The 23,056-nt window shown below is 40.2% G+C and overlaps 1 protein-coding gene across 4 annotated transcripts in view; it reads left to right on the forward strand.

Annotated features, from left to right (window-relative positions):
• Positions 1-1,338: 1,338 nt before the first annotated feature.
• The window catches only part of mast1a (microtubule associated serine/threonine kinase 1a), a 143,714-nt gene continuing 121,996 nt past the window's right edge, over positions 1,339-23,056 (forward strand). For 3 of the 4 annotated variants that reach the window (XM_038271104.1, XM_038271103.1, XM_038271105.1), the window contains exon 1: positions 1,339-2,352. In XM_038271104.1, the coding sequence (XP_038127032.1) occupies positions 2,314-2,352 (39 nt within the window). In that variant the 5' untranslated portion in view covers positions 1,339-2,313. The remainder of the gene's footprint in view (positions 2,353-23,056) is intronic. The other variant, XM_038271107.1, reaches the window with a different exon arrangement.

Consider the following 23,056-nt stretch of genomic DNA (forward strand, 5'->3'; position numbering starts at 1 on the left):
TCATCTCATCAGGAGACCAGCTATATAAGCAGCGGCTTGGCTTCTCTTCAGTGCCAGAGTGTTGAATAAGTCATGGTAGTAAAGCTGTCTGCCAGACTCTCTGACTCTCCTGAAACCTTGAACCTGATCCTGATCAGTTTTGTCCTCTCTGTTCTTCTAGGAAGATCCTGACTGAAACCTGGAGCTCTGGTGGAGCTCATGTTTGGAAACCAGCCTGCCTGCTCTGAGAAGCCAAACCTGAAGAACCTCAACCTGCATCTCCCTGCCAGTTCTCTGGAGAGAACTTGGAGACCAACTCAAGGTCTGAACCTCACTAGTCTGAAGCCAAGCTCAGCCGCTGCTAAGCCCTCTGCTGAACCCTCAGTCTCTGGACCCAACCGGTTCCCACCTTCTGACGCTCAGCCTGAACCACTGAACAGTAAACCCTGTGTGACCAGCCCCTGATCTGTTTCCTGCATCTGATACTTGCCTGTGGTTTCTCTAATAAACTGAACTTTTTCCTCTGTTTCCTGGTGTTCTGCATTTGGGCTAGAAATAGTACCCATCATGACAAATTCATTGTTTACTCCTTTTAATTAGATTTATTTAATATATTTTCATTATGGATGAATTTGGTATTGTTATTTCTCTCTTCTTGACCTCTCTGTTTGTCTATCATAGAAGTGCTGTTCAAACAACCATTTGTTTGTTTGGGGTGCCATTTTATGTTTTTATATTTTATTGTGTGTGAAATACGTTTCTGTACAAATCATTTGTACATAAAAGTTAGAAAAAAACTAAACAATTTTAAGCTTAAATTTAACATTTTTAGAAATCTGGTGTCAGGTTTTGGTTGTGGTTTTGAGGACCCAAATGCAGAGGCATGGAGGCAGAGGTGATTTCTTGTAGTTTTAATGGAGTGTTCACAGGTAAAAGAGGCAGGAATCCAAAAATCCAACCTAAAAATGCAAGACAAACCAGAACCATGGAGACATCAGGGAAGATCTGCACTAGAAGCCAGGGAACTGCACAGCAAGAGTATTTATGGTTGACTGAACAAAGACAGGACTAACAATCTGATTGGGAGCAGGTGTGAACAGAGGCTTCTAGAAAGGAGCCAGGGAAAAGGGGGGGGCAGCAAAGAAAAACCTAAGAACTCAAATACATACAGAAAACACAAAGAAAATGGGAATTAAACCAATAAAACTAGTTCAATCTGAAAAACTCACACGATGAGAAAAGACCGAATTTATGTTAAAACGGCTTGCCATACTAGGAGATATTATTACAGCATCTCCTCCTGAATCATATGTGTCCCTCTCTGTTTATAACTCACCAAATTCCTCCCTCCCTCCTAAACAACCTCATCATCTCAAGCAGGATGAGAGCCAGAAATCGGCTCCTCCTCAGCTTTGCCACGGTCTGCTTCACAATCTCCAGTCGCTGTGAAACATCCTGTGGTTGTAGGAGGTGGGCTATGAGCCGGTGTCTAGGTGGCAAACAGGAACCCATTTAAACCAGAGGAGAGACTGAACAGACGCGCATCGGACGGATGACAGCAAAAATCTGCGCACAGGGGAAGTAACATGAGAAGCGGTCGCTCTGTCTCCACCTCCGCTGCTTGAATGCTGCCCTTTAAGGAGGCTGCTCTCGCTGCGGATCCTGTTTGACGGTGATGCGCTGACAGGATGGGGATGCTCCATAGGTGTTTGGTTAAAGTGCGGCAAACCTCTTTAAAAATGCAATGAACAGATAAACTGATCCTGACGTGCTTCGACGCTTAAAAGAGAAATTCGGGTGTTTTGCAGATGTAAGGATCTCGGAGATAAAAGATTTTTCTCATGCTGCCTGATGACAGAGGCGGAATTTAATGTTCAACTGACATATGTGAAGGAATTGCTTTTTTTGTTTTGGATCGTTGCACTCAGTGCCTGGAAGTGAAGACGTTTGCAAACTGTTTTATCTTATCTGTTGTTATAACCTTCGGTCTGTCACCTGGACTTCAGTGCATCCCTCTGTTTAAGCCTTCCAACCAAAGTGGTTCTTCTATGACAGCATGGAGTGGAACACTGGAGCCACACTTAATGGTGAACCAGAGTGTCTTTTTCCGGCTGTAAACCAAATCATCATCTAACGTTCACCTTTTTTTTATTATAACAATACCCATGACACGGCCTTAGTGTCTTTAGTTTTCACATAAAAATTGCTGCTGTGATGGTAAATCGCGAACCGCGCTGGTTCGCTGGAAATAACGCGAGATTTGGCCCTATACTTTCAACATTTGGAACTAGGAGCCACGAGACCCGCCAATAGCTTTAAGAAGCGGCACGCGCCATGGATGACTCTGGCATCATTCGAAGACGAAGGCTGCAGGTGAGGACAGCATGATTAAACAGGGAAAAAAAATGCAAAATGCATTTAAATACTAGTTAAACTATCCATTATGGTACTGTTTTTTTTCTTTTTCTTTCTTTCTTTTTTTCTTTTTTTTTTAGAATTACACTTCACCAAGATCCTTTTCTTGCTAGAAAAATAATGTTGCTGACACAGACATCCCAAAACAAAAACTCTTTTAGATAATAATAAACAATACTTATACTTAATAATACAATACATAAGACAATACTTTCAATCTTGTAGCCTTGAACATCGGTTGTGCTTTCTGTTTTTCATGGGACTTCAGCATACAGTGCACCTCACCACGGTGTCATCATTCTTCACCATGGGCGGTTCTAGACAGGGGCCAACGGGGGCCAGTGCCCCTGTAGATCATGTCCTGACCCCTGTTATGGCCCCTGTACTAAAGACATAATACTTAAAAGAAATTCTAATGATGATATGCGCTGGAACAGACATGGTTACAGATAGGTCCTTTGGATGTATTTCATTCTTTTTCGTTACAAATTCTGTTTCACTAATTATTCAAAAACAATCAGGTGATAGCTTCAGTGGTATTGAGATAGGATCCCAGTTTTTATCTGCTAAATGTTTTTTTCTTTCACAACATAAAAAAGCTCAAATTTTTGCAGTTGAATTACACTCTTTTTCTTGAGTTCTAATTCAAATTTTATAGAAAAATAGGGCTGCAACTAACGATTATTTAAAAAATCGATTAATCGGCCGATTATTTTTTCGATTAATCGATGAATCGGACAAAAAATATTTTTTATATTTTATACTCTTTATTCCAAAATAAACATTTTAGACAGAACAAACAAGCAGACAAGTACAGGTTGCTCATTAACTGTACTGGTGCAATATGAAAAATAAATGTTTGTGTTAAAACTACGCAAACTTACATGAGAAATGTAGCTGTACATCCACAAAATATAGGGTACTTTGTTTCATAAAGTGCAAAAAAAGACATTGTTTTTTTTAAAAGCCCCTAAGGGGTTCAAACAACAGGTCCCCCCATTTCAACAAATTATTTTTTTTTAGACTAGAAGAGTTCTGCCTTTTAAGACAGGAAAGTATAACAGTTAAACTTGCTACTTGAGAAAATACTTAACCATAGAGATAAAAATAGCCCTGTGATTCAAATTATAAATTGTATTTGGAATAAAAATGAGGGAACTAGGGGTGCTAAAAAACACATCCTCCAAAGACAGATATTTACATGGGAATGTGGCATATAATTAATTTACATATTACTGATCTTGCTGGATTTTATTCTGCTTTACTTCCATAAATTGCAGGATCTTCTTTTCTTTATCTTTGCCAGAAGATTTAAACTTTAAAAGCCTTGCTCTCATAATTTGCAAGTTAATTTATTTATAAAGTAAATATAAACGCTGCTTAAGCTAATTCAAATGAAATTAAAAGTAAAATAAGTAGCCAACCTTATCACTCGCTGTAACCTACTAACAAGGTAAGGAAAGCATCAGATGAGCTACCTGAGAAACTAACGTGACGTTTCCCCACTTTAAAACCAAACAAACATGGTGGTTCCGTGCCATGTTAATTTGTTTTGACAAAAGTTGCATGTTACGACTTTTTTCACTTTACAAAGCGCAGGCTATTTTAATTATTGTGATCAATTTGCGCCGTCAATCCCGGAGCATGCGCGCTTCATTTGCAGTCTGGACGCAGTCTGACTGCAGCGTTGAGAGGGACTCCTGAGGGAGCGGGGGGAGGCGCCCCACGGCAGAGTAGGAATGATACATGCTTTCACGTAAGAGTCTCCAAAAGCCGCCAGTGACACCGTAAAAAGTCGCCAGATTTGTCGCTAGTCGCTTTTTTGAAAAATAGTCGCTGGGTTGGCAACACTGCACCTGCAGCGCTGACTCGCTCTGCCGTATTTTTTCTTCTTCCCCCGCTTCAGTCAAGTGGATGTGATGACGGCGGCGGCGGATGACGCATTAATCGCGCGACACAACTAATCGATGATGAAATTCGTTGCCAACGCTTTTAAAAGTCGATTTTTATCGATTTTATCGATTCGTTGTTGCAGCCCTATAGAAAAGGGTATTTTTAACTTAAATTACATCAAAAATATGTAAAATTCCTAAACTATAAATGTATATTGACCTCATAAGAAATAGAATTTTTATCGAACCTAATTGAAAATAAATTTCACTTCATGCAGCTCTCTTAATATATTTGAATCTCTTGCCCTGTTTTTTATTTCATGCTTTTCTGGGCCCCCATGAAAACACGCTGGCCCCCTGTTACATTTGGTCTAGATCTGCCACTGTTCCTCACCTTTACTAGACGTGGATATACTTTAGTATATTCTGCTGTAAAATTTGTCCTATATTTTCATTTTTTTTTACTCGAAAATTCAACCTCTGCTGTTTCACAGGATGCACAGCTTTGAGTGGTAACTAGGTGACTGCCAGAGAGTAACCCGAAACTTATCGGACTGATCCAATCAGCAGTTGAACATAGCATCAATCTCTTTTGAAAGATACGCTGCACAAGTTTCACAAGCAACCTCTTCGTCACACCCCGCTCTCTCTTGTTGTCAGCGCAATTGAAGTAGTTCTATAATTCGCACATGGTGCACGAATTATTGTATTGCCTGCATGCTCTCACTCGCATTAAAAAATCTCCACCTCGCAAAGTCTAAAATCTGGGATAACTTTTCTGACTCGTGGGCATCAGTGAACAACTATCCATATCAGGGAGACTCCCAGAACTTTCGGGAGACTTGGGATGTCTGCTGACAGGTAGTGATGGTTAGATGAAGCCTCATGAGGCATTGAACCGTTTGGCAAAATTGCTTCAACGATCCCCACAGTTCATGAAGCCCCATGTGAACATGCATAACTACAGTCTGTAATGAAATATGTGATTTTTTGCAATTGTTTTTATTTTTTTTCCCTTTTAAGTTCCTTTGAAATTTTTAATGGTTGGTGTGTATAATAAAATCTTTTAAAGTTTTTTTTAAAGCATAAAATGTCTTTTAAGGTGCACTGTTTTTCTGCCATTTTAGTGAAATAAGCTCAAGCAGACAGTGAAAGTGTGTGTACAAATTGAGCAATGGTGAGCAAAATGAAAGGTCCTAGTCATTTTTATTCAAACATAATAAACTGACCTAATTTGGCAGCGCTTTTACACAATCTATATTTTTACTAGAGCAAACCAGTGCTAATTAGTCTCATTAGCCAAAATAATTAAATTTAATCAAAACTTTCAAATGCTAAAGGTGGGTCTTGAACCATCAACCTCAGGAGAGGGATTCTGTGTCTTACAGAGGACACCATTTATTTGGTTACTTGCCCAGTGGAAAAAATACTACTTAACACTAGCGTTACAACTGTGTCCGATGGCTTGCTCAGATGTTCTGACCAAAATAGTTTTAAGCAACTAGATTGGTTGTTTTTCCAACCAATCTATTCTCAGGATCTATCCAAACTCCCGCCAACTGACAGCAACTCTCCTACAAACTCTGACATCTTGACTGAATACTGAGGCTGTTTAAATGCCTGTCAAAATTCTTGCGCTTTCTGAACCACTTCCCGAAGTGGTCACGTGATATCATGTTAGCGAGGCCTCGGACGTCATCAGTTTTGGCCCCTCCTCTAAATGAATCAGGACTCGACACAAGCTTCGGGGAAACGCCCCTTACATTACTTGACACACGCCTCGAAGCCTCGGCTCATCTTATGACATCACTACTGACAGGGTTTGGTTGAGGTTAGAGGACCCAAATGCAGAGGCAGGGAGGCAGAGATGAGTTTCTTGAAGGTTTAATTGAACAACTGAGGCAGGAATCCAAAAATCCAACATGAAAAATGTAAAATAAACCAGAATCAGGGAAAACAATCATGAGGAGCCAGGGTAAGACGAGGTAAGACAAGGAACCAGCACTGAGGAACTGCACAAGGAGAGTATTTATAGTAGACTGAACAAAGAGAGGACTAATGAGCTGATTGGGAGCAGCTGTGAAGAGAGGAGACTAGAAAGGAGCTAGGGAAAAGGAGACCAACACAAGAGGGCAAAGGAGGGCAACAAATAAACCCCTAAGAACTCAAATATATACAGAAAACACAACAAAATAGGAATTAAACCAATAAAACCAGAGAAAATGGAGCAAAGTAAAACTGAATACTCAAAAGAAAACAACAGAACCAAGACTGTGACAGTTGCTCAAACAACCAATTTCCAATAATGGCAATGACTTGACCAAATAAGAGTAAAATAAAACTCAAATGTGAAAATAAAAATGCAAATATAAGGGTGGATAAACACAGTTTATCAGCACTTTTAAAAAAAATTGTTTCAAAAGTCTGTGTCAGGTAAGCAGTTTTGAAACAACTTAATTAATTGATAAAGAAGAAAACAACTAATGGTAAGTATCCTCTTTCCCTACATGGGGGTCATTTGGGGTCATTGCCCCTTTTTAACTGGTTCTGGTCCCTGTAATGGTTGTGTTAAATTGTTTCTTACGAATGTTTGCACTTGGACTGAAACCTTTGTTGAAAGGTTCCTATTAAGTCCCTGTTACATATTTCTTGCGCTCCTACTTTTATTTTCCCAATGCTTTAAATATAAAAGTGTTGCACTTTTAGCTTCAGCTGTATTGTGACAGGATCTCCGTTTTAGGGGTGCACTGGTTACAGTTTTTTGGCTGATAACATGCCAATTCCAATATCGACCGATACTGATATTTTCTGTATAACAATTGTAATAGGATCACAATACACCTTTTTTACATTTTAATCCTTTTTTACTGGGAAAACAAGAACAATAACTGTGAAAGAAGAAAAACTTGCTGCAAATGCACAAAATAACTCCCTTGAATATAAATAAATAGTTTAGAGCATTGATAGTAGCTGATTATTAGACCTTTGCATGGGGTAGATAAGGTTGGGGGTCCCAAATGCACCCCTACTTTCTAATCTGGTATATTTGAGATCTCCTGAGTTGGCTGTTTGGTTCTGCAGCTCAGCAAATACACTGGCCCCACACTGCCACCCCTGGTAAATTTAGTCTAGAACCACCACTGCCTTAGATTAATTAATTTGATTAATATACACCAAGATACTAATTGTCAAGTGTAATTATCAGAAATAAGTCGCAACTAGTTACATTTCCCCAGTTATAGTTACTTTCGTAAATTTGAGAGAAAAAAGTACTGTGACATAGTTTTAACCTTAACCTAGTAATATCTTTGTGAGAGTATCACTTTTCTTACTTATAGTTATTGGATGCCCTATCCACCGTGAGTAATTTTAGATATTCAAAATTTAGGTGAATATAAAGTAAGAAGATATTGTTCCTGGAAGTTCTTTATTCTTTCGCTACATATACGCTGTCACTAAAGATTTGATGTGAAAAAGTGTAATTTATTAGTATATTAGTTTTTTTTAATTGATCACTTCAAAACACTGGAATTTGCACATATCCCGCTGTCTTCTTACATTATTTGAAACATTAAATTCGATGTTATGAGCCAACGATTACTCAGGACTTTATGGAGTCTCAAAAATCCACACACAAATGCAGTGAAGTTTGAAGACTACTGTTAATGTGTAATTTAATTTATAATAGTTTATGGACCAGAAATACTTTGGTCAATCTTGTCCTGTGCGTGTGTGGATCTTGTACTGTGTGTGTGTGGATTTCTTTTTTGTGCTTGTGTGAATCGTGCTGTGCATGTATAAATCACATATGTGTATTTGTGAAAATTGAGACCGATCTAGCTTCATAGTACTTGAGCTGAGAACTTTTTTAGTCTTACCTGAGTAATATCTTGGATGACTACTTTTTATTTTACATGCATAAAATGCTAAACTAGTGCTACTCTTACTCCTACTCATAATTAGTTAGTTACTAAAGTACATTTTTTGGTCACTCTACCAACCTCTTGTCATTATACCTCTGATAAATGGACATGTGCTGGTCAATTTGCACTTTTGCTGTTTTGTAAATTTGTGTTTTGTCTCAGGTTTTCACGTTTTCTGCTATGAACAGAGCCAGAGGACATGACAGCTCAAGCATACACAGTTCTTAGGCCTTTTAATATTCTTTCATTTACCTGCTTCCTCAGGTCCGATAGATAATGATGTAAAGACTTTCTATAAATTTACCTTATAATCAAAAACACCATTTTATTCTTACCAAACCATGCACATTGTTAGCAGGTTTCATAAGTTTATCTCAAGATATCAACATATCTGTGCAAAGCTTTGCTTGGAAATGCCCTTCAGATTTCTTGAGAAGAAGCAGCTTTGTTTCATTGTTTTCTTTTATCCAGAGGTTTCTGATGATACATCTGTGGTGAAAACAAAAAGCTGAAGCACTCTTCTGCTCATCCTCTTAGCTCTCGTTCATACTTGACAAGTTTTTCTTTTATTTTTTTGTCCGAAAAGTTTGGAAACCCGAATATTCGGTGCATCCTCATTCATAGCCAAATGTAAAGAAGTCTATGGGGAAATCATGCTGTGCCCCCTTAGCTAACAATATATCATGAAACTAAACTGAACTAAACTAAACTGAGCTAAAATTCAAGGTTATATTACAATATACAAGAGATAAAAGGCATAAACATATGCCTGGTCTATATATATATATATAAAAAAAAGAAGGGGTCACAAAAAAGGAGAAACACCAGGTCACCAACAATTACAAGTTAGAGTGCTTTGACTTCAAAAAATTGAAGTGGCTCACTCAAACAGATGCCATTTACTAGCATCAAGGCCTCACACTGCAGGCCTTGATGCCCGATTTTTTTTGTGAAATCCGTTTTTTTTGCGCTGCCGTTCACATTTCCAAATATATGTGAGTTGTATGTGATCTCCTGCGTGAACTGCATTTATACAACGCAAGTGTCCCGCGTGCGCAGTAGAAGATGGAATGACGTCACAAGCAGGCCTGCTCTGTGTTTATAGAAGTAAACATGGATAGTAGTGCCGGAGCGCATCTAGCGATCTTTCCCAACCATAAAAACACAATCTTTTCAAGATGGTTAAACATAAATACTTCTCTCCGCATCATCATCTACCATGGTTGTTGTTTTTCTTGCCGCTTATTCATAGCAAGACCCAGAATACAGACCTTTGTCGGGTATTAATGGCTTTCAGGTCGGATGAATGCGACCTGGCCGTTCAGACACAGATCACATTTGAAAAGATCAGATTCGTATCGGATTCAGGACCACATAGCCAAGTGGCCTGGGTCACATTTGAAAAAATTGGATCTTTGTTGTTCAGACAGCCATGAAAAGATCAGATACAGGTCGCATTGTCATGATGGGTTTCAGAAAAGCCCAGTATGCAGAACACCACGGAAACGGATGAAAAGTTTAACAAGTTTTATTGAGCACAAGCACATGGAATAAACACAGGAACTGGTTCAGGCCTGGGGGCAGGTTCACTGGAGTCTGTGAGGATGACAGTTCAGTTAGCTTGGGAGCAGATGAGTTTGAGTGTTTCTGATTTATACCTTGAGGAGTCCGGGTTAGGCTTTTGAGAGAGGAACTGTTGGGTCCAGAGACTGTTTAGTTCAGCAGAGTCCAATAACCGCTTCAGCTTCTTACTTCTAGTGTGAGGGCAGACCTTGGCTTTGGGTTTCCAGCTCTTAGTCCAGAGCAGCAAGGGAATCCAGAGAAGAGTCTTCAGGTTTGGCTCAGAGGGCAGGCTCGGTAGGTTAAGCTCATCCAGAGCTTACAAGGGAAACTGGATTCCTGAAAGCAGAGACAAAGAGGGATTAGAATCCAATCAGGAATCAGGAGCATCAAAGGTTCTCAGAAGAAGCTAGGCTCAGGTGCTAACCAAACTGGATAAACACTGCGGCATTGAGGCAAGGTCTGAAGGCAGGTTATATACTGGAGGATCCTCTGATGATGAGATGCGCCTCAGGTGTGTCGAAGGCTCAGCTCAGGAGGATCCACGGCGGACTCTGCTGGAGAAAGGTGGAACTTCTCCAGATCCCAACAGTACCCCCCTCTCAACGACAAAGGACTAGAGACCACTGGTTTGACCTGAGAGACGTGGAACGTGGGATGGATGCGAAGAGTCGGGGGAAGTTGCAGGCGTATGGCTGAAGGATTAATAACCTGGGCGATCTTGTATGGACCAATGTATCTAGGAGATAGCTTACGAGACATCCCTTTGAGGGGAATGTCCCGAGTGGAAAGCCATACCTCTTGACCAACAGTATACTCTGGGGCAGGACGTCTCTTTGAGTCAGCGAAGCGTTTGGTTGTTTCAGAGGAGCGGTTGAGTGTAGCGATGGTGTCTCTCCAGATACGTTGACATCGACGGATGTGTTGGTTGACTGATTGAACCGAAATCTCTCTCTCGTCTGCAGGGAAAAGAGGAGGTTGATAACCAAGACTAACCTGAAATGGTGACTGGCCGGCGGAAGCTGACTTGAGAGAGTTGTGGGCGTATTCAATCCATGTGAGATATTGGCTCCAGTCGGTGGGATTATTGGAGGTTAGACAACGAAGAGTAGACTCGAGCTGCTGGTTCATTCTTTCAGTTTGACCGTTTGACTGTGGATGATAACCTGAGGTAAGTGAAGACTTACAGTTGAGTGCTGAACAGAAAGCCTTCCAGACTTGAGAAATGAACTGGGTCCGAAAGAATTTCTTGAGGGATTCCATGAAGACGAAAGACGTGTTTAACCAGGAGCTGGGCGGTTTGAAAGGCCGTGGGAAATTTTCTGAGGGGGATCAAATGGCAAGACTTTGAAAATCGGTCGACGATGGTAAAAATTGTAGACATACCTCGGGAGATGGGAAGACCAGTGACGAAGTCAATAGCGATGTGAGACCAGGGACGCGTGGGAACTGGAAGAGGATGCAACAGACCTGAGGGTGGTTGATGTGAAGTTTTGTTTCTGGCGCAGGTAGAGCAAGCCAAAACATATTCCTTGACATCCTTGTGCAGGGTAGGCCACCAGAAACGTCTAGAGATTAAGGCGATAGTTCTGCTCACCCCCGGATGAGCGGAAAACTTGGCTGTATGCATCCATTGTATCAGGCGAGATCTGACTGAAGAAGGGACATAAGTTCGGTTTGGAGGACCGTTACCTGGGTCAGGTTCAGAAGCCAGGGCAGAGTTTATAAGGTCGGTGATTTCCCAGGTAACCACTCCAACAGTGCAGGAAGCGGGAAGAACAGGTTCAGGCGTCTCGGATTGATCAGTGGAATAAAGACGAGAGAGAGAATCGGGTTTGATGTTCTTGGATCCGGGTCTGTAAGAGATTATGAGATTGAAGCGAGAGAAGAAGAGAAACCACCTTGACTGACGAGGATTGGCTTGTTTGGCAGACTGGATGTAGGCTAGGTTCTTGTGATCAGTCCATACAAGAACCGGGTGCTCAGCTCCCTCAAGCCAGTGTCTCCACTCCTCCAATGCCAGTTTCATGGCCAAGAGTTCACGGTCACCAACGTCGTAGTTTTGCTCTGCAGGGGAAAGTCTACGAGAAAAAAAAGCACATGGGTGAACTCTTTGATCCGTGTTGAGTCTTGGAGATAATACTGCTCCTACACCAGAGTCGGAAGCGTCCACTTCGAGGATGAATTGCTTTGAAGGATCGGGCTGGATTAACACAGGGGCTCTGGAAAACAAAGTCTTAAGTTTATCAAATGCAGTTTGTGCCTCGGGGGTCCACTGGAAGGTTCTTTTGACTGAAGTAAGAGAAGTTAGAGGAAGAGCTGTCTGACTGTAATTCCTGATAAATCTTCGATAGAAATTGGCGAAACCCAGGAATCTCTGCAGCTGCTTACGGTTTTCAGGTATCGGCCACTCCAAAACTGCTTTTATCTTTTCTTCAGATGGCTTAACCTGCCCGCCCTTGAGCACAAACCCCAAAAAGGTGACTGAAGATTGATGAAACTCGCATTTCTCGGCTTTGACAAAAAGTTTGTTTTCCATTAATCTTTGTAGGACCAGGCGGACACGTTTTTTATGCTCAGAAAGATCTTTAGAATAAACGAGTATGTCATCGATGTAGACGAAAACAAACACATTCAAAAAGTCTCTGAGAACATCGTTTACCAAGGCTTGAAAACATGCAGGGGCATTAGTAAGACCAAAAGGCATGACCAAATTCTCAAACTGGCCCAAGGGAGTCTTAAAGGCTGTCTTCCATTCATCTCCATCTCTTATCCTGAGAAGATGATAGGCGTTCCTTAAATCGAGCTTAGTAAAGACAGTAGCCCCTTGTACTGGTTCGAATGCTGATGCTAGTAATGGAAGTGGGTACTTATTCTTAACTGTTATTTGGTTCAGGCCTCTGTAGTCGATACAGGGTCTTAGTGAACCATCCTTCTTGCTGACAAAAAAGAACCCAGCACCCAACGGAGAGGAAGAGGGACGAATTATTCCAGCAGCTAATGACTCATTGATATATTTCTCCATCGTTTCACGTTCAGGTTTGGAGATATTATAAAGTCTACTGCTGGGTAGGGGAACTCCTGGTAATAGCTCGATTGCACAGTCATAAGGGCTGTGAGGTGGAAGGGACGTAGCACTGACCTTACTGAAGACAGGAGCCAGATCATGGTACTCGGAAGGGACAGAAGTAAGGTCAGGAGAGTCCATCTCCCCCCCGCCTCTAGGAGACCTCACAGCGGGAGCTGCCGAACGGAGGCACGTTTCATGACATGAGGTCGACCAATATTCAACATGACGATCAGTCCAGTTTATATGGGGGTTATGTCGTTCCAGCCACTCGAAACCAAGCACCAGAGGGGAACATGCAGAGGGAAAAACAAAAAATTTTAAGGTTTCACGATGGTTACCTGAGATTAACAGCTCGAGGGGTTGCGTTTGGTGGTTGACCTGGTGGAGTTTCTTCCCATCAATTGTGGAAACACAGAGAGGCTGGGTTAGAGGAATAGTTTAAATTTGAAGCTGCTGGACCAGATTGGAGTCAATTAAATTCCGTTCACAGCCTGAATCGATGAAAGCAGACAATGTGAGATTCTGATCTGAGAAGAATAAGGTGGCTGGGAGCATCAGATGAGGAGATTTCTCAGAGTTTACACGGCCCGTCAGACTCCTCAGAACCTCTGACGGGCCCCGGATTTTGATTTAGCTGGACATGAAGCAATGAAATGGCCACTCTCACCACAGTAGATACATAGCTTGCTCCTGAAACGTCTTAGACTTTCCTCAGGAGTTAGCCTCGTATGTCCAACCTGCATGGGTTCAGCATCCGTTTCTACAGCATGAGAGGCCTGAACTGGCAAAGGGAGTAACTGGGTCTTAGACCTCGGCTTGGAAACGAGCTCTGTGGGAGCAGAAAAAACAGTCACATTATTAGATGCAGGGGCAGAGACAAAAGAACCTTGATTCTTTGGCGGGAAGAAGAAGAATTCCCCTGTCTTAGGTTCAAAAGAGCACGAGAGTCAATTGTTTGATCAGTTTCTTGGTTAAATACTTGAGAAAATTCAGAAACAAAATCTGAGTATTGACAACTGAGACTATCTTCGGAGGCAAACCTTGCCTCCGCCCATTCAAGGGCTCTTCCGGTCAATTGGGGCAGAATCAAAGTTATTTTCTTTTGATCAGTTGGGAAACTGCCAGGAGAGTTCTGGAAAATTAGACGGCATTGAAACAAGAATCCTTTACAGTCCTTCATATTACCAGAAAACTTCTCAGGAAGACTAGGGCGGAACTCAGGTAATGACGTCACCGTCGGTGACATCGGAGGCGGAACTGGACCTGGAAATGGTTGTGCTGCTGACGTGGCGTTTGCACTGCCCATGTAGTTAGCATAGCTTTGAATCATTTGGTTCTGTAGTTCAATGTGGGTGTTCAACTCACGAAGAGCCTGAGCGTGTCCATGGATTTGAGCCTCTTGCTCCTCCAACCGACGACGGAAGTGATCTGCTGGGCCTTGTGTTTGGCCGCAGTGTTCTGTCATGATGGGTTTCAGAAAAGCCCAGTATGCAGAACACCACAGAAACGGATGAAAAGTTTAACAAGTTTTATTGAGCACAAGCACATGGAATAAACACAGGAACTGGTTCAGGCCTGGGGGCAGGTTCACTGGAGTCTGTGAGGATGACAGTTCAGTTAGCTTGAAAGCAGATGAGTTTGAGTTTGAGAGTTTCTGATTTATACCTTGAGGAGTCCGGGTTAGACTTTTGAGAGAGGAACTGTTGGGTCCACAGACTGTTTAGTTCAGCAGAGTCCAATAACCGCTTCAGCTTCTTACTTCTAGTGTGAGGGCAGACCTTGGCTTTGGGTTTCCAGCTCTTAGTCCAGAGCAGCATGGGAATCCAGAGAAGAGTCTTCAGGTTTGGCTCAGAGGGCAGGCTCGGTAGGTTAAGCTCATCCAGAGCTTACAAGGGAAACTGGATTCCTGAAAGCAGAGACAAAGAGGGATTAGAATCCAATCAGGAGCATCAAAGGTTCTCAGAAGAAGCTAGGCTCAGGTGCTAACCAAACTGGATAAACACTGCGGCATTGAGGCAAGGTCTGAAGGCAGGTTTTATACTGGAGGATCCTCTGATGATGAGATGCGCCTCAGGTGTGTCGAAGGCTCAGCTCAGGAGGATCCACGGCGGACTCTGCTGGAGAAAGGTGGAACTTCTCCAGATCCCAACACACATATAGGCCAAAAAATTGGATTTTGGTCACTTCAGGCTGCGGTGTGAACGTAGCCTTTTTTCTAAGTTTGAAGAGGTTTCACTTTCCGTCCAGGAAGCTTTTTCAATTGAAAATGACAGAATTAGCATTGAGTTCTAAGCTTTATAGAGTAGCCCAACAAACCCTTGTTTTGTCTTAGAAAACATGCAAATTGAACCAGAAGAACAGGTCACCCCTTAGTAATGGGGATTAATAATTGTTAGCCTCCAATTCCCGATTCTGGTCTATGCCTCTGAAAAGGATTTGTTGGCCTGAGTGACCAAGCAAGATGTCTTGGTCCCCTGCATGGCCATGAGGATTATGATAGCGGAAAGGAATAAACTCTATTGTTGCGTTGTAGGTTTTTGAGAGCTGAAACCTGAGTCCACCCACCCTGTTTAAGGCTGTTTTTTTTTATCTCTTAACATAAATGGCTTCCTTCACATCCCTTCTTTCAGCAGTGAACAATTCTGTTCCACTGTCCTTAGAAGATGAATTCTAGAAGTTAGAGTGATAAAATCTCTGAGATAAATGCACTCTGGCTTCCAACTTGTAGACCATTTTATTTTCCATGGCCAATGTTACAACCTTAATAATGACAAAAACACTGTTCCATGCGGTATTCCTTTAAACACTGCAAAAATAGAACTGGAACGGACTTAATGCCATATAGATAATAAAGAACTGCTTCAAACAGTCAAATTAGAAGCTTCTATACTTTTCAGGGAAGTAAAAAACATCTTAAATACAGAAGTCAGATGTGGTCTTGTTGATCCGACTTTCTGAATGGTAATTCTGACTCTGGGCATTCCAGTTGTAAACTATGAATTAAAAAATTGCAAATTTTGACTTCAGAGGAAAAAAATAATGCCACTATTACACAACAACCTAATCTAACTGAAGGATAACCTTACAGATGTAACAAAATGGGAAAATGTAACCAGAATACAAGAATAAATACAAAAAAAAGCTAAAAGGAAGAGTTTATAATCCCAAACCTAGAAACATAGGCAGTATGATCAGAAGCAGATAAATAAACAAATAAAAAAAACAACAAAACAGGACATCTTTAGACCATTACAGAAAGCAGGTAATATTTTCCATGGTTTAATTAAAGAACTATACATGGGAAGTCCTAATCTGAAAGTAAAATATGTTTAATTGGGGTATTAAACAATTGACAGTTGATTGTTCATGTATTTAAGTAATTTAACCTAATAATGGTTCTTCTTAAACATGTAAAGTACCTTGCTCAGTGGCAAAAGAGTCAAAGTTTGACAAAAATTAAAAGGTAATGCACCAGTTTAAAATTCATATCATATGGTCTGTATTTAGTGACAGAAAGACACTTTCTTATGTATTAATATAAATCCAAGATAAATGAGTATTATTTTGGTTACATCATGATATTCTCTGTTATGAGTTAGGTCCTTTGCAGCTTAGTTGTTCCAAGAATCCAGAATGTTTTATTGTGTGAATGCTCAATGTTCATGCCTTCATGTCCATATGAAATCGACCCTCACCCAGCATGAGCTCTCCATTTTCACTGAAGTGATCAATATCCATATCTAACACAGAGCATGCCTAAATAGTGAGGATGTGGTGCCTTTGTCAGGCCCATTAGCAGAACTTAATGGTGGCCTAAGAGCCCTGCGTGCCCTCAGGGAGGAAGATCAACCACCAGCAGCAGGACTGAAAGGCTTGGGGGCAGCGGGATGGGTGGGGGTGGCATAGACTGGAAGTAATCAGCAGCTGTGGGCTGACAGAGTATAAACGTCCGTAACGTTTGGGCGTGCAGGTGTAAAAGTGAACGCTAGTGTTATGTTCTTTATCTGTTTGGAAAGATTATTATAGCCTATTAGCATTTAAAGAACTCTGACCCAAAATGCTCAACTTTTTCTTCAAGTTATGTTCTAACAAATTATAAAATATTACCATAAAGTCCCTTTTCTGACCATTTTAAGGTTAGGATCAATATTTTGCTTCAATTATGCACGACCATATACATCCTTTAGTAATATGGAAAAACCTTAAAAAGCCTATTGTTTAACTTCACTTTAAATTATCTTTGCCCCTTTAGACTGAGTAGAATTACATCCTTGATTTTTCAAGATACAACGTCCTGAAAGACAATTAACACAAAATATCGGATACTGACTCTTAAAAAAGTATTTCAAGAACTAAAGACAGAAGTTCTCATATGGCAGTGTTACTTTTTAAGTTCTTTCTGCTCTGCTTAAAGATTTAACCTCAAACGGGCAGATGAGAACAAAGAGAATAAATGGGAATGATGAAAAACCGAAATGAGAAAAGTTGTTAAACTAAAGCATTTTTTTGCTGAATTTGTAGACCAGAGACACCAAAAGCTGTGAGAGGAAAGCAGTTTAGGAAAGAGCTCCAAATATAGGAGAAACACCCAGAATTAAGACAGAAAGAAGACATTTTTAAATCACGTGAGTTAGCATAATTATGGATGTACTTATAAATAAATAAAAAAATATTGGTTGAAATTTAATATTTACTGATCATATATTGAAGTGATCCTAAATACACATTTGGCAAGACAATGGTACATGGTACATATATTTGTTTTCACACGCATATAGAATAATTAGCTGTCTCCATCTGCCTGGGTGGGTTTGCTCATTAAAAAAACATCTCACAGAGGGTCCTAATTCCCAGATTTATTTATTTTTTATCAAGACTGAATACAGCATCAAAGCAGGAAACCAATTGGATTATCTGTGTATGTGTTTATGTTAAGTGGGTGTATGTAAGGGACTCAGTGAAGCACAGGAATAGCAGCCCTCAGGACAAAAATGGAAAGGGTGAGACTCAGGGCACAGAGTCTCCTCGACCCAGAGCTCTATCTTCTCCAGCTGACCGACCAAGTCCAGTCAGCATAACAGCTTATTCTCAAGCTGAAGGTGCTCCTAAGTTATCTAAGTCTTTATTCCAATAACCAGTATTTAGAAGGCCTTTGGCTACACACCTCCAGTAGCTTTAGTTGCTATATTTCTTGCTAAATCTGCCTTATGTTTCCTCCCAGCGCTTTCCAACAATGAAATGAAAGCAGATAATGATATTTGGATAGCCATTCCAGTCTATAATTACAGCATTTACCACTGACTGATGTTTAGGCGTATGATAGCACTCGTTGTAAGGGGTATCACCATACCGCCCTTCCCATACCTCTACCTCTGCACTATAAGTCAGCTGCTTTATTCTGACACCTAAAGCAAAGATCTATTCAGCTGTTTGTAAATATTCTCCCAAAAAATGACTGATAAACATGGATAACAATTTGTGTGTGTTAATATGACAAACTTTTGCAGCAGTAGTAGTTGCATTTTCTCCCTGTGCATGCATGTGTTCTCTTAGGTACTCCAGCTTCCTCCCACTTTCCAAAAACATGACTGTTAGTTTGATTGGCCTCTCTAAATTGCCCATTAGGTGTTATTGTGTGTGTGTGTGTGTGCATGGTGGGATATTTCTGCCATGCAATGGAACTGGCAACCTTTTGTTCATAGCCTGCTGGAGATAGGCACCTGCTCCCATGGACCCCAATGGATAAGCAGAAGAAGATGGTTGGCCGGATATATGGGCAGAAGAAAAAATGCCTCTGTGAAAAATTGATCGCTTCATTGTTAAGATATAATTGTGGTTTATCTGAGATACTCAGCGCAAGTGTGAGAAAAATGCAAAAAATAAAAAAATCAGAAATGGGGCAAACACCTTTCCACACCACTGTTACTGTGACATTTCCTGTTTTGAATAAAAGTTTTTAGAGCATGCTATATAATTTTCTATTAAATGTTTGTGTTCACGCAATAGTATTGCATAGTAAGTTTCACACCAGCTGATGTCCATACATGAGCAGGTTAAGGTTTAACGATTTCTACATGGATAGAAGGCATCATTTAAGTTTTAATGTCAACCTCTCATTTGCTTAGACCACCCAGTGCACTGCTAAAACTGTCACGATTTGGTTATGGATTGTTGACCCAAAAGCAGAGGCAGGGAGGCAGAGGTGAATATCTTGTAGATTTAATGACAGTAAACTGAAAAGCAGAGGCGGGTAATCCAAATATGAAACAAAGTCCAAATAAACAGGCAACCAGGAATCCTAAATCTACAATGAAAACTAAGTCTAAACAAACAAGAAACCAGGAGTCAAAAAATCGAAAAATCAAAACATGGAAATAAGTCAAAAACGAACCAGAAACCATGGAGACATCAGGGGGATCACTAACACAAGGAGGAAGGCTCAGAGAGATGGAGTTGGAGGAAGTTAGACGAGGACCCAGCAATGAAGAACAGAACAGAGAGAGTATGTATAGGAGACAGAAACAAAGAGAGGGCTAATGAGCAGACTGGGAGCAGGTGTGCAAGAGCAGGAGAGGAAAAGAGCTAGGGGAAAAAAGAGAACACAAGAGGGCAGCAGAGGACAACAAATAAAAAACCTAGAAAACTGAGAATAACTAGAAAACACAACAAAATAAGAATTAAACCTTTAAGACAATTAAACAAGGAGTAAGGCAAAACTAAACACTCAAAAGAAAACTTAACAGAAACGGAACTCTAACAAAAATAGTCTAGAAATTGGTAAAAATTTCTTAAATACATTTAGCCCTAATTCGAGTAGGTAAAAAAGATGATTTGCCAATGGTGTGAGTATTTTTACTCTTAAAATAAGATAATTAGATAATATGCACTTAAAATAAAACAATGAAATTGTTTTTTTATTTTTATTTTAATTATAAATTGTCTTGTTCCATTGGCAAAGTGTCTAATTTACCTCCTCAGTTAAAAAGAAAACACTTATTTTCAGAAAAAGGACTTATTTACCGTAGATTAAATTTTTTTGCAGTATGGTTGCGAGCATACCACAACAGTTATGGATCACCTGTCATGTAATAAAATCTTATTTAAAGAAGCACTATTAAACACTGAGCTAAGCAATGCTGTGGTAATACTGTTGAAACAATTTCTTACAAATAAATAATCAGAAATAATGTGTTGGTTTCATTAAACCAACGTAATATTTCTAGCCTCTGTTTTAAACTTTGATGCTTATTTATTGATAAAACCACTTTGTTCTGTATTTTTGATGCAATTAAATAACAAAGGGATTTATTACATCTTGAAGCCATAGCTTAGGGATTTTAAGACAGATGATAATACGTAATCTATGGTAGAAATTTAAACAGGCTTTATAGTATAAAAACATAAGAATCTGTTCTGTAACAAAAAAAAAGTTGGCAGTGAGAAAAAGCCTGAGGGTAATAATTTATTTTATAATGAAGCTTGTAAAAATAGAAAGTAGATCAGCTGGAAATCTGATTAGTGCTGTAATCTCCCACATCAACTAGTGTATTTTAATCCACTTTGGCTGTATGCTAGTGCCTGACTGATGTAAGTTGATTTAATCTTAAGCAAAATATCTTTGTGTGATAGTAGGTGTTTGTGAAGTACACTTATGCTTAACCCATATGCTCTTTTACTCACGCTGACAAACAAAAGCATTTCTCATCCCTCTTTGAGGTAGGAGTATAGAGTGAGCTACTTACACACACACTTGGAAGCATAATTTGTCCAATATTTTGTTCTGGGCAGTGTGCCCATTTTCAATATGCTAAGCACAGGGGATAAGAGTGTGACCACTTCGAGGACCCAGTTATCTGTGCCAACTCCTGTCACTCACTGTTTTGTTCTGCCTCAACATGTCCTACTGATGTCAGTCCTAATCAGAACAGTTTGGGTTTTTAACTTCGAGAGGGAGGCCTCTACATTACAACTTAATAAATCCAAGATATATTTTAAAAATGGCTTAAACACTGAAATATAGTAAATCATGATCTCATCTTCATACTTTGGACCTTGTGCTGACATATGGCATTGAATGTGAAGAAATAACAGCATTTCCTCAATACTTTGTCCTCTCTGACCACTTTATTTAGTATTATTTTAACAAAGTTCTAACACTTTGACTCAGACTCAGACCAGAAGGACCCGGAACTCAGGCAAGACAGACAATGGAATAACTTAAAAAGCGTTTATTCAAAACGACGGGCTTAGGATCTCCGGTATCAGCGGCTAGAGCTTCTAAGGCAGGAGCATCTATTGGAGAGAAACACAGGTTAGTGACCATGATAATCTGACAGAGGATGATTATGAACGCGTGAGTCACTAACCTGATTTGACAGTTCGGTCCGAGCCTCGAGAAAGAGGATGATTCCAGACGGTCGGCTGACAATGCAGCAGACGCTGCTAAAATCTGTACGGACGAAGGAAGGCAGGATAATCCAGGTCGAAGTCATTAGGTAGATCCAGGTTCATTCCACAAGAAGAATCCGGCAGATGTGCAAGGACAGGCCAGGCAAACAAGTCAGAGAGGGGGAGGCAGGCTCAAAGGTCAGAATACAAAACCGGTCAGGATCAGACAAACGGAACACAATAAGTTACCCAAAAAATACTCAGCAAAAGGCTCAAGAATCAGCTGGCGCTGATAGCCTGGACCAAGGAATTTAAATAGAAGCAGGAGCAGGTGGATAAGATGAGTTAAGAGAAACAGGGCAGAGCTAGACAAGGAACATGAGCAATCAAGCCAGCAATCGGTGCAAAAATCATGACACCCCCCAAAAGACGGTTTCACTTAAGCAGATCTGGTGAGTAGATTAACTTGATCTGGTTGAATTGTCCCTGTAAAGTACCTTGAGATGACATGTGTTGTGAATTGGCGCTATATAAATACACTGAATTGAAACTGAATTAAATGTTCACATGTTTACATAGTTTTTTTCATTTCTTGTTAAATGTTTTTGTTCCCTGTCTATATACATAGAAATATACCCGCCTCAATTGAACACTTATTTTATGCTGATTCAGAGCAGTACTATACAGCCCACCTTGAAATAGCTCATAATAAAAAAAAACAGTTGGGTTTTTGGAGTGGCCTAGTCAAAGCATGGAGTTAAATGCATCTGAGATTTTATACAATTACCTCAAACAGACTGTTTGAAATACTTCAATTTAAACAAATCTTCATTACCAGTTATTGCAAACAAAGGTGGCAAGACCAGTTAATAGGTTTAGGAAGCCATAATATTTTTACTTAGGGTGAGGTGGGTTTAAATAACTTTTTCCCTAAATTCTCATTTGAAAACCTTATTTGACCTCATTATGAACAAGTATGTAATGTAGAGTAATATTTGCAGATATGTTTAATGTTACTTTTACTGTCATGACAGGTATTGAATCAGTAAGGGATACCCCTACTGCAGTGGTGAATGATGCACCTTTTGCACTAATTATGACAGGATTTGTAACAGGATGCTGCTGAAGAAGTACCGGTATTTATTTTCCATCATACAAAGTGCTTCAAAAAGCAAAGCTGTAGGGCGTTGGAAAAACCACCAATGATTTACAAGCAGGGAGTAGGAATCTATTGACCTTCATCTTTGCCACACAACTGTTTATATGGTTATATGACAGGAGAATCTGTCACTTGTGTCACTGTAGCTTAAGTCGTGAATACTAATAATATGATGACCTATTAACAACCTGGATGTCCAGATGTACCCTTTTAGCTGTAGTAAATTTATTTTCTTGTAGGATTCGTATATACTGTCATGTTAGGGATTCAGAGAGTTTGAGCAAAGCAGTCAAAACTTTAATGCAATATTTTTTTACCTGAATTCTGACGGACATGTTAGAAATGATGCGATGACCAGCACCATGGCAACAGAGCATACAATGTCTGTGGATTGGACAGACTTTGAGAGGGAGCAGGTGTTGCCGGCTTTATCCATTAGCCGGGCATATCACCCCATATCCACACACACAAACACACTCACACATACACACTGAAGACTCCTATGGGGCTCTCTCTGAGTCACCCTGGCCAAGCTCACTTCCTCTTGATGATGTAGTGTATTAGCATCCCAGAAAGAGCTCACCATAACAGATGATATCACCCTCTTTGAAAAAAAGGGTCGATGCTCTCTTCTAAAAATATTATGGAGCAACTAAGTATTTATTATTCT

This window comes from Cyprinodon tularosa, unplaced genomic scaffold (assembly GCF_016077235.1).
Source record: "Cyprinodon tularosa strain WSP-4 unplaced genomic scaffold, ASM1607723v1 ctg79, whole genome shotgun sequence".
Taxonomy (NCBI): Eukaryota; Metazoa; Chordata; class Actinopteri; order Cyprinodontiformes; family Cyprinodontidae; genus Cyprinodon; species Cyprinodon tularosa.